The 12,682-nt window shown below is 40.6% G+C and overlaps 1 protein-coding gene across 2 annotated transcripts in view; it reads right to left on the reverse strand.

Moving 5' to 3' along the window:
- Window positions 1-12,682, reverse strand: part of LOC121638340 (nidogen-1-like) — a 50,050-nt gene that overhangs the window by 31,325 nt on the left and 6,043 nt on the right. For both annotated transcript variants that reach the window (XR_006010012.1, XM_041983066.1), the window contains exons 2-6: window positions 5,599-5,901; window positions 2,557-2,786; window positions 1,630-2,216; window positions 1,370-1,510; window positions 936-1,181 (exon numbers count right to left, since the gene is read on the reverse strand). Coding sequence is in view for 1 of the 2 variants with exons in the window: in XM_041983066.1 (XP_041839000.1) it covers window positions 936-1,181; window positions 1,370-1,510; window positions 1,630-2,216; window positions 2,557-2,786; window positions 5,599-5,901 (1,507 nt within the window). In the remaining variant the exon portion in view is untranslated. The remainder of the gene's footprint in view (window positions 1-935; window positions 1,182-1,369; window positions 1,511-1,629; window positions 2,217-2,556; window positions 2,787-5,598; window positions 5,902-12,682) is intronic.

A 12,682-nucleotide genomic window follows, 5' to 3' on the forward strand; every position in this document is an offset into this window, starting at 1 on the left:
TGCACATGCTGAGAAGTTCCCACCCCAAGTTTTAAGCTGAAAAAAAACAGAAAACTCCATTGCACAGAGCTAGTTACAACGAAGAGGGACAATTTACCTTTGTTTGTAAAACAGTAAAGCACTTGGGACATGTACAGAGATAAAGAGGTTTTCACCTATCACCTATGTCCTTTATGTGCGTAATTTGATCAGTTTTCAGGGCTCTTGTGAATGAGTACCCCAATGTAACAAACTGAGCAGAACCACCAGACACCATGGGGGGCAGTGTTGAGCATTATAGCTCACAGGCGCCCAGTAAAAGGTTCAAAGAAGACAAAGATGAATTTAATGGCCGCACAGACCACCTACGTCTACTACATCATCATGATTGCCTCCACAATCACCATCTTTGGAAATCGGAGGCGAACTCTGAATGCTGCACTGCCCTCTGGTGGACATACTGCTTAACAACCATGACAATGTAGAAGATATATGGAAGAATATGGGCAATGTTGTTCGAAATGTAGCAGAAATGGACCTTCAAGCTGTTCACATCACGGTTTGACAGTTTACTGCCAGCCAAAATGTTTAAAGTTTGTTTTGGATCATCATAGGTCAACCAGAAGAAACATGATGCAAACAAGCTGGAATGGAACAAATATCATAATCCAAAATTACAAGAACAAACACACTTCGGCCAATAACCTAGTTCCCTCTCTTATGGACATGTACCGGTCTAAATCAATGACCAGATTTGACTCTAACTGTATAGCATGTCTCAGCTGTTCTTGTAAATGCATTTACTTTAACAACACCTTCAGAGGTTTACTGAGCACAAGCCTCAACACTTCAGAGATGTTTGGCATCAGAAAAAGGATCAACAGAATAACAGGCACAATAAATTATTCCCATCAGCTTACGTCAAGTTTTAAATCAACAGCAACATAACTCCTCACCAATGAGACTGAATCCGTTCTGGTATCCAGGCTGCTGCAGAGCAAAGGCCCATCCAATGATGCCCCCGAGAGAGGACAGTGGTTGCAGGGAGGGGCCCACGCTGTCTGGGATGCTGCTGATGGCAACATAGGCTCTTCCATCATTAGCCACCACGTATGCGTGCAAATCTTTGTTATCAAGCTCAACTGGTGAGCCCCCCACAAACACGCGACCATTTAACTTTCCATTCATCCTCTGGGGTTTACCTAGCACACAACAAAAATCTACTGATTACACATGAAGTAGTTTCATCAGAGTCAGGCAAAACTTGAAAAGGAATCTGTGGAGTTCATGAAATCCAGAACTAGATAGGTTGAAACAATTAAACAAGCTCAGCTTCACTGTACTTGCTTCTTCTTTGTCAAAATTGCATTTTCAAAAATATATAACTCACCTTCTGCAACACAATCTTTTCCATTGCCATAGAAACCAGGTCTACATTGGCAGCAGTAGCCATTGCTGTAATCTCGGCAGTCAGCAAAAGCCGAGCATTTGTTCCTGTTGCGGGCACATGTCTCCAAATTGTATGCAAATACTGTGAACAGAAATAAAAAACACTTGTCAGTTACCTAGGTAACTGCATTAGGTAGAACTGAACAAAGCTCCTGACAAGCTCAAGTAAAAAGGAAACTAATTGTTAAAATTTATGTTTACCATCCACATCCAGATCTTCATCCACCACAACAATCTGGGGGTGCTGTGGACGTGAACGAGGCCGCACTGGTTGAGCAGGTTCACGGCTGGTGTAATGCGGTTCATCCACATCAGAGTCAGGGTACCTTGGGTCAACTGGAGCCTGTTGTGATTCAGTTATGTTCTTAAATGGTTGCAAACTCTCTGGAGTGTGGTATCTTGACCCAGACTGGTCCGGGTACTGCTGTTGAATGTTTTCAAGGCTGGTGGGCATTGGTGTGATAGTCTCTGGCTCGGGGTATTCCTGCTCAGTATAACCTGGTGAGACAGTCTTAGCCTCTGGGTCACTGGATTGGTCTCCAGTGGGGATTCTTGTTGGAAATTCATCCTTATCCTCTGGAACTGCATCAGTTGTCCTTACCACTTGGTATCTATAGGTTGTAAAGTCCAGCTCATGTGGTTCATCTGTTTGCCTTGGCAACATGGTAACAGGAGGTTTGGTGGTGTCCTCAGGGGAACTAGTGGTCATTCCTGGTTCAATGGTAATAAATGCTGATGAGGGGCCAATCTTGTACACCCAAACTCCATTCCTTGCAGAATTTGTCTTTCTGGTTGAATATAGGAAGGAAAAATTATGTGTTGCCAGTGAAAGAACAACTACAGACTAAAGGCACCCTTCTCCCATCCATGTTTTTTTTACAATGGAAATATATAGACATTAACCAGAAATGTTCTGTAAAGGTTCTCTCCAAATGATGCAATACATTTTCATGGGATGCAACCCCATTAACTATGCAGAATTTTATGACCTATGAAAAATGTAAGTCAATTAGCTATTCATTCTAAGATTTAATGATTTAGGATAAATTAAGAATCTAATACAACTTGTATTTTCAATTTCAGCACAAAGCAAACATCTTTAAGAGTTAAGCAGAGATTGTTTCATACGTGGTAAGCTCCCGGATGGAGGTCTCTTCATTGGTAGTGATGCGGAAGTACGTCCCCTGTTTTGTGTTCCAGAACCAGCCAGCAGTGCTGCCTTCATTGAAGCCGGCCTCTAGCAGCTTATTCTCCTCCCCTACTGACGTGGAGAGGAATTGCAGGCCATTTTTGGGATACAACAGAATGGCGTAGGAAGTGGACTTGGTCAAGGCTACGACAAGCTGGAAGGTGTTTCTCTAAAAGGAGATATTTGAAAACATTCTTAAATTATGTCTACAGTTGTACCTACTTAAACTTAGCTTTTTTCAAACCATCCACACAAAGACGCAGCTCGAATTAGCTTTATAAAAGAAAAGACTGAGACCAAATTAATTACTTTAGCATAAATTATTAGAATAAGTAACTGGGTAAAGTTTGCCCTCTTGACAGAAGTAATCAGTCAACAGAGTAAACCCTTCAGAGTCCGAAATTTCCTCATGCATAAAGCTGGCGTAGGTACAAATACCGGCGTATGCCAAATATAGCTTTTGGGATTTATAAAAACCAAACTTGGCGGGAGAATATTCCTACCTCCATGCAAACTCTGACCATGGCGTACAAACAGAATCTGGGAAAACGGGAAAGTGTGACACCAACGGCAAAGAATAAAATCAAGGAAATTTTGAGGTGGAGAGTCGGATCCTAACATTTACCAGTCAGTAAAAGAAAATGTGAAACGCGATCCAGCACAGTGGGGCAGACAGGAGGTCTAGAAGTGATGCAACGCCTGTGAAACACACAAGAGGTGGATTTCCTTTATTTATTTATTTATTCTTACACAATCACCACATGGTCCGATACCTCTGGCGTGTCTTGTGTTCTGACACAGGATGACAGCATCTCCCACTTGCTGCCACTATTCTGCTTTTCTGACACCAGTAATGCCCACGCCGTGCCCACCAATTAAACAATTTAGTGTTTTTCAATGTGGTCCATCTGGATCTCTGTCTCACACCCCAAAAAATTCTGCTTTTTCCCTCTTTTTCCCTCCTGAGCCATCATGCATGATGTTTATTATAGGCGTTCACCTGACCATTTATAGCCACCAGTGGGCGTGGGAAGGCGTTCCCTCACATGCGCCGGCTTTAGAGTTGATTCTGATTTATAAATGGAAACAGGCGTGGGACGTGCAAGCACACACTTTTATAAATCTAAAGTTGAAATGTGCAGCTTTTCCTTTTAGCGCCACAGACACCACCTGTAGTTTGCTTCACTATGCACATTTTGATAAATGAGGCCCCAGATGTTAATTTCTGGGAAGTCCTCTGTAGAAACCACCTGGAAATAGCATGGATGAAGCTTCATCAAAATTGTGAGCGAATTTTAAACAGTCTGATCAACAAATTGGATGAACTGGTACACAGTACCAGTCATAATGCTTTTAGAAGTACACCATTCTGCTTTTGGCTGAGTTTGACAGTCTCAAAACCTCAGCCATGGTGCGCATCACTGATCACAGTGTCATAAAGCAAAACGCTGCTGTAAAATGATGCAGTGTCACAGAGAAATCTAAAAGGGCTCAGAAAGTGCAGACAAAAGTCCATACATGTCGATACATGGCATACTATAAATGAGAAATATTCTCATCTGAAAAAGTACCTAATCAACAGTGAAAAAGTGTTTTGACAGGAGGGCAGTTGGGAGGTGGTTGAGGGCCTTGCTCAGGGGCCCACAGTTGTTCACATCTGTGAACGTTTATTATTATTATTATTATTTATTTTTTTATTTATTTTTTTTACTGAACTGAACAACAGGCAGCAACACAAACACTGATTTTGTTTAAACTTGCCAGAACTCCTGAGTGTTCGTAAGATTGAGTTCTGGATGAGAAAACATCTCTTAATGCCCCAACCTTTCTAAAAAGTGTGTAATTAAAAGAAATTTGCTGTTAAGAAACGTTGGTGATCGATGCCGCTCTTTACTTTTAGCTCTGCGATGTGAACTTTGGTCAAACCAGAGGAAGGGTGAAGCCACAAAGGTTCGCAGGTTCAAGAATGAGTCATGAACTCTAGCTACACTATCGTTCAAAAGTTTGGGGTCACTTCCCTATTGAATCCCGTGGCAAAGTGACCCCAAACTTTTGAAAGGTAGTGTATAACTTTTCATTGGGTCAATATTTCTTAATTCAACACATTGAAGAAGATGATTAACAGCTTACACACAGCTAATCATCCATCACTTGCTCCATTGTGAACTTTTAGCAGGTAATAACTCACGCAGCACAGGAAGTACACCTGTCCAGCCAGGTACGATCCACTGCAACAGTCTACACTCATTAATAAGTGTAACAACCGCATCTGTGCTCAGGCTGTTCTGTAGTAGGGCTGCAACTAATGACTATTCTGATGGTCAATTAGTCACCAACTATTAAAACGACTAGTCGACCAATCGGATTATGTATCTCATGATTATTATAAATGGATCTTATTTCACTTTCAGCTTTGAAATCTTGCATGAGGTTGTTAAGTAAGTCCGACGTGCCTCCTCTTTAAATGTTCGAGCATTGCAGACGTACTTCTGTGGTACACAAGGTCCGCTTTACAAATCTCACATGTATTTAATTTATTTTGTAAGTTTAACGTGAAATTATCCCAGACTTTTAAAGTTCTCCGCCGCGGTTTTCCTCCCTTGTCCACCACCATATTTTTCCCCTGGCGGACTTTATTGCGCATTGTGCAACTCTCAGCAGAGATAGGATTAGAAGACGATGTCTCACTCTGTAGTTTTTTTTTTTTTTTTTGGCCGACAATAGTCGATGGCTAAATTCGCTGTCGACTATTTTATTGTTGACTATTGTCCACAACGTCGACTAATCTTTGCAGCCCTATTCTGTAGCTGACATGTTATTTCCTTATCTGTGATGAAAAAAATCCATTGTATCAATAGAAATCAGCTTTTTCATTTCTTCTAAATCATGTCAGACTATCTGAGGAGTATTTTCCAATAAAACTCTGATTACATAAGTAGGACCATAGATCTATAATATGTAGTCAACTGTATCTCACCCACCTTGGCATCCAGCCCGTCCCCTCGTCCGGACGTTCCCTGGGCCACCAGGTTCTCCCAGGTGATGATGAAGACTTGGGTGAGCTCCACTTCTTTCTCTCTGGGGAAAGCTTGTCTGATGTGCTCAGCAGCTCGACTCAGTATGTCCAGGCTGTTGTCCTTCCTGAAGTGGACTTGTCCCTGTCCATCACTGTTGTCCAGGTCTCCCAGCAGAGCTGCTATCATTTTGAAACTGCCAGGCATCTTCCCCAAATATTCCTTCTCATCAGGAGGGGACTCAACAGCCACAAACCCATTGGTGTTTATCTGGAAAAGAAGAAGGAGCAGGTGTGTGTGTTAATGCAGGATTTTTTTTACATCACCGGGACATCACTGGTCTCTGTGAAAAATGTGAATTAAAAACAGAATACAATGATTTCTAAGTCTCATCAAGCCTTATTTTATTCCATGTAGAACATAAACAACAAATCAGATGTTGAAACTGAGACATTTTACAATTTCATGGAAAATATGAGCTGATTGTGAATCTGATGGCAGCAACACGTCTGTAAAAAGTAGTTCCAGGGTGACGTTGAACATCGCACAGCATCACTGTAGATGGTGGGATATTCAAAGTCTTCATAATTTTACATGTACTGGAATTTTGATCTTTGATATTAGTCGGTAATTTAGACATCATGTTGTCGTCCTAAGGTGGCTCCTCGGCGTCTGGGCTCTGTTCATGGCAGAGTGTTAGGATGACCTGGCCTGTGTGTGCGCCACAGACATGCTACATGCTACGAACAGAGACATGCTAGATAGACATTCCGGTTTTCTTATAGTGTGTTATGTATATAGGGCGAGTATGCCATTCGAGCTGTGCTTTCTACTGACTGATGCCATTCTGATTAGAATTATTCCCTTTTTTTCTTTCTTTCTTTTTACTTTTACCTACTTAGCATCATGTTTAAGAAAAAAATCCACAACAGGAACATTTTTCTGAAATTATTCTACAATCTTTAGAGCAAGTTTGTCTCAGACTGGTGAACCTCTGGCTATCTTTCCATCTGAGAGACTTTGAGGGAAAAACAGGAGCATTTCAGAGAGGCAGTCATATTACTGACCTGTTCCCAGTTAACCTAGTTAGTTGTCAAATGCTCCAGCAGTTGTTTCTGATTTGTACCAGTTACTTTTTCAGCCTTTTGTTGCTCCTGTTGTTTTCACAGACTTGTTGCTGCCATCAGATTCACTATCAGCTCATATTTTCCATAAAATGATAAAAACGTCTCAGTTTCAACAACTGATGTGTTGTTAATGTTCTCCTGGGAATAAACTATGGGTTGATGAAATTTGGAAATCATTGCATTCTGTTTTTATTTACATTTTACAGAGTCCTGACTTCTTCTGGAACTGGAGTTGTGTATTTTTGACACTTTCTGCAGTACAGTGAGCTATTGAACCATAAATATGATTGACATGAATAGAAATGTGTCCAGAAAATTCTTAAAGTGATTTTTATTAGTATTATTCTGAAGTAAGAAGAGTATACATTGACAGTCTCTACCTGAGGTGGACAGCGATGAAAGTACTTTTTTCAGATAAAAATATGAACGTAAATTGTTTTCAGAAAAATCACGTTTCAGTGAGATTGAGAATAACCAAGCTGTTTTCTAAAGCTTTGAATGGAGAGAAAATGTCCAGTGAAATCTCCAACTAATGTTCAGGACCGCTGCACAGCTCTGCTCGAGCAGTCAGCCCACAGGAATTTCACACAATAACTTTCCTTTCTCTCTGAAGAATGGGATCTCTTTAACCTCATCTACTCAAATCCACTCCTCCCTGAATGCCACAGTCAACGTTTGGACCGTGACCACGAAGTGTATCATCTGCATCCAAAGCAAAGGCAGCAAGTTTCCATTAAAAAGCTTCAGCTTATGTCTCTGTGGAGGTTGTTTAGTTAGAAGCGTGTTTGGTTCAGACTGTCAGAAAAATCATTTTTGTATGTCTCATATTTTCTGTTAACATGAGAAGAAATTAAGTATGTTTTCTTAGTAAGTAAGTACACAACATAAGTAAAATCATTTAAAGTAGAGAGATTTGTTGACATCAGGTTTGGTGAACTCATACCTCCTGCTGAGCAGATGCTTAATGCAACGGATTAACAGGAAAAACTTAACTTGATGAGAACAAACTCCTGCAAACACAGAAACAGTCTATGGAGCGGGTGAAGAGTTTAGAGATTGTCGTCAGCTGGCAGTAATGGGACAACCATGTTTGTCGTGAGAGCGACGCTACACGAAGAGCTACAGAGTAAAAATGTCTGGAGTCAATAACATGAATGTCCATTTTAAGACGTGGTATAAAGAAGGACAGAGCTTTATTTAAACCTTTCACACTTACAAAACACATTTCTATTTGTCTCCATGTTTACATGTTTATGGTTAATTGCCTCAATTCACTACAGAAAGTGTCAAACTGTGAAGATCCCACCATCTACAATGCACAATATCATTATGTGATTCAGAGAATCAGGAGGAATCTCTGTGCGCATGGGATAAGGCCAGATGCTGGTGATCTTCTGCCTTAAAACCAGTTATGATTCTTTACTGGAAATCACTACATGGACTCAGGAAGACTTCCACAAATCACATGAACGCAGTTCACCCTAAAATCCACAAATGCAGGTAAAACTCCATCATGCAATAAAAACAGCCTCATGTGAACATGATCTAGAACGAGCACCATCTTCTGTGGACCAAAGCTCATTTAAAATGGTCTGAGGCAAAGTAAGAAAACTGGATGAAACCGTGAACTAGTTTCAGGAAAGCATGGACGGCGTATCCTGCAGACTAAAGAGGAGAGGCAGCATCCAGCTTGTTATCAGTGGACAGGTGAAAAGCTGCATCTCTGATGGGATGGGGCTGCATGCTTTCTCAATGCTTTCTAACAAACTTCAGGAACTTGTCTGTCATCTGAGGACAAGTTAGCTTCTGATTAATGCTTTAAAAATTCACCCAAACAACAAACAGTTCAGGAAATGATAGACTTTGATCCTGATTTATGTTCCCCCACCTCATACCAGCTGATTACACTGAGAATAATGATGAACCACTGAAATATCATTGAGTTTTTTCATGCGTCTCCATCATCAGGTCTGGAGGCTGAATAATGGAGGTGGTGGCTGAGAAGCACAAAACTACCAGAAAACAAATTTAGAGAAAGAAGACGCAAAAAACCAAACCACCTTGACCAAAAGCAAAAGAGAAAAACAGAGATTTTGTTGTAATTTGTGAAAATCTCCCTTGTGCTGATATTTGGTAGTGGTGGGCGGATCGATCCAAACCATTGTTGGCATTAATATTTAACTATACTAGTGTGGTAACATCGACTCATTGATGGGAAGTTTGAAAACTGATAGAAACTTCATAAATAAGGAGAATAAAGTGTTTTTTTTTGTTTTTTTTTGCGAATTGGACGGCAGTGGCTCAGGCGGGTCGTCCAATGACTGGATGGTCAGCGGTTCAATTCCCACTCCCCCTGTCATCTGTCAACACTTAACCCTCCTTGCCTCCAGTGTTGGCATCGCTGGTGAGTGAATGTGGATGAATGTTCGGTGATGGTCGGAGAGGCCGTACGCGTGGATTGGCAGCCATGTTTCCATCAGTCTGCCCCAGGGCAGCTGTGGCTGCACAGGTAGCTTCACCAGGTATGAGTGAGGAGTGGATGAATAATGGACACAATGTAAAGCGCTTTGAGTGCCTTGAAAAAGCGCTATATGAATCTAATCCATCATTATCATTATTAATTCAGTTCACTGCTGTGACATTGCACCAACAAGCTCAAAATCAGCTTCTCTCGCAGAGATAATGCCACTTTCACAATTTTATGGTGTAATTATTCAGTTGTTCATGAATTAAAAATGAATGCATTAATTTCACAGATTAATCCTTTTGCAGTAATGTGTACATTTTGACAACCCTATTAAAAGTATTGCTATCCATTTAGACGATACTAGTCCTTTATTTACTTGGTACCGGATCGATACCAGATCTTGCAGCATCACACACCTCTAGCTTTTGGGTCAGAAATGCAGAGTTCTGCTCAGGTCAGTCAAACAGAAAGCCTGACAAGCTCCAAAAAGATTCACATTTCCTCAAGTGATGATCTGATTTAAACTGTTTGAGTCTAAAACGTGTATGTAGGCTGGTGTTGATCTGAAGCTTCTTTTTACATGAATCTCATTTCTTTTGTTTGAATTAATTTGGAATCAAGAGAATTTTAAAATCTAATTTATTTATTAAATTAGTTTAACTTGACAATCAGACCGACTCAAATGACTTTCTTTCAAATAAAAAATCTGAATCACTCAGTTTAGTAGAACACCAACTTAAAAGTTGTGAAAAGACTCATGGGAAATTCATATTTTTTGGGTAATGTGCTTTACGGCAGGTATGTTTACATTTAGATGATGCCGTCCTAGCAAAAGAAAACATGTAATGTCTGGAAGCGGCATCATAAAGCGAGGCTTAGTTTCCCTCATTAAAATTCTTCTGGTCCAATAACATCATCTACAGTCCCAATTTAAGTCCCAGTTTAAGTCTGTTTCTCTAATAAAGAAAAATTATTTAAAACTGCAGAAAGCAGCATCAGCAGAGTCACTCGGACGTGTCAGTTTGAGTCTGTGGTGAGTTCAAGATCTTTGTGTTTATTTTAGTTGTTTGCATATATTATGTTCAAACTTAAAATAGAGCCCTTTAAAACCAGAACTACTATATATGAAACAGTAACTTTGCTTGGATGTCTCTGCCAGTGCAACACATACATGATGGATCAGAGGCATCAAAGAAGCTCTGAAGAAAGAAAGAAGCGTCTCAGAGATTATGCAAGACAAGAGGAAATCTGAGACGAGGAGGAAAACTGCTGTGCTCCAGTGCTTCTCTAAAGCTTGGTGTCTCTTGGTGTCTTCGGTTGAAGCTTCGGACCACCATCGTCCTCTTTCCCCACCTCCACATTTTCTCAAGTGAAACGCATGAACGACGGTACCATGTGGGTGAAAGGCTGGAGCCTCCCAGCAGGTATCTGACTTTAAAGAAGAGGCCTGCCGAGCTGAAGACACTTGATCTTCATCACTGAGCTTGGCAGATCGGTTGTCTACGAGGAACAAGCCAGCAGTTTAACACATTTCCAAACCTCTTCTAAGCCGACAGGCTGGGCCGAGGGACTGAACGTAATGACAGGGTCAGGAAGGACTCCATGCAAAGTAAAACTAACAAAAGCATTTCTAAAGACTAGAAAAGCTCCACTTCTTTGCTCCAGTTCTCGGCTGTTTTTCCAAGTGCAAGAAGCTTCTTATATTTTGGTGAGGAACAAAATATGCTGAGTCTGTGGAAGCTGCAATATTTGCAGATGATAGTTGATAAAACACTTAACATGGTGATGATTTGTTTCAGCATCATCACTTCTAAAACTGAAAATGTCCCACAGCAACATGAAGCAGATGCAGTGGGAAGACAGATGGGAAACCATGTTCCGAAGCAGTGCTGAGCACTTGTTGGACGGCACAACGTGAAGCTGCATATTTGTCATATTTCCAGCTGTTAATGGCCCAGCTCAACATATAATAATGCCTGTGTTGTTTGTGGACATGCAGTGGTTGGACCACATGTAGTCCTTCAGGGAAACTTGCCGGGACGTCTCTGACATCACTCATGTTCAACCCCTGAGATCATCATTATCAGCGTGAGAGGGAGGAAACGGTTTGAGAGCTGCCATCTGGTTTGGGAGGACAGATGTCTCCTTTCTACTCCTTCCAGATGTGGCAACTCTACATGGAGGCGCCACTTCCTGTCGGAGACGGAGCATACGACTGGAATAACCTCAATGGGGGGGGGGGGGTTAAAAGCAGGAGCAGAGCTAAGAGATTGAATATACGGAGATACAGTTTTCAGCTGATATAATTTTAACGTAACGAAGGCTTGAAGCGTGTCACTGTATGATAATTACTAGGGAAGTACAGCGCAACAGGGTGTCACTCATTTTGGGAGTTATTTGGGCAAACTTCAAAGAGGGGGGTGGGGTCTTTATGAACCAATTACAGCTTTACACTGCGGGAAAATCCATAGGAGGCCAAGAGATAACACCCAGCTGCATACATCCCAGTTTGATGGTTTAAATAAACATCTTTTCCACTGAGTTTTTCTAAGATATACAAACATAACACAACAAAGAGACTTTGTTTAAAAGGAATTGTTTAAAAGGGATAGGTAAATAAATAAATAAGCTACAACAAAAGAAGTGAGTACAGATTGACACAGTTTCTTATTAAACTGAAGGGGCCTAAAGCTCAGAGGGTGATATATGCATAGCTGCTTTACTGGTTTATTCATCAAGACTGCTGTTGCCAACATGATTCAAATTAATGTATAATTGTGCAGAACTTGACAACCAGCTGCTGGTTTTGTTTAGTTTTAGTCTGGTGTGTTGGAGCAGGAACAAAGGCCTGAACTGACCCTGATAGAATAAAACAGTACGAGCTCAGTGTAAAGCCATAAAGCTGCAGCTGTAAATGAATGCCTGCAAATAAAGCCAGAATTTGTATTTGTCCACAGAAGTTCAAGTTTATCACTGTGTTAAAAGGGATTTGCATGGTTGGCCAAAATATCTGTATTTAAAAATTAAAAATTTATTTTGGGGCATTTTATTTAATCCCAAACGGTGCTCTAGCAGCTATCAAGCAAAGGCGATGTTCTGACATTTCATGGTACCCATGGAGATGTCCCACCTCTGCTTTCTGCACAAATATATACCGGAAAAAAGTCAATTTTAGTTTATTTTTTAAATTTGTAAATCCACCAACTGACTGAAATCTAAACTGAAAGAAGATAAAAACTTGCATCGCATCCGTTGCATTGTGCCTCATGTTCATACAGAAAATAATCGAGTCATTTAAAACATTTAAACTGTTAAAAGTCAATAGTGTGATGGTAGTTGTGGCTTCAATTTGGTAACAAACTGATCTGAATCTTCTTAAATCATTAATTTATACTGTGTTTATGCAAAACTGCTCGTGTGCAGACTATATATTCAAAGGTTTTTTTAAGAACTATAT

The sequence above is a fragment of the Melanotaenia boesemani genome, chromosome 4 (assembly GCF_017639745.1).
Source record: "Melanotaenia boesemani isolate fMelBoe1 chromosome 4, fMelBoe1.pri, whole genome shotgun sequence".
NCBI classification, from domain to species: Eukaryota; Metazoa; Chordata; class Actinopteri; order Atheriniformes; family Melanotaeniidae; genus Melanotaenia; species Melanotaenia boesemani.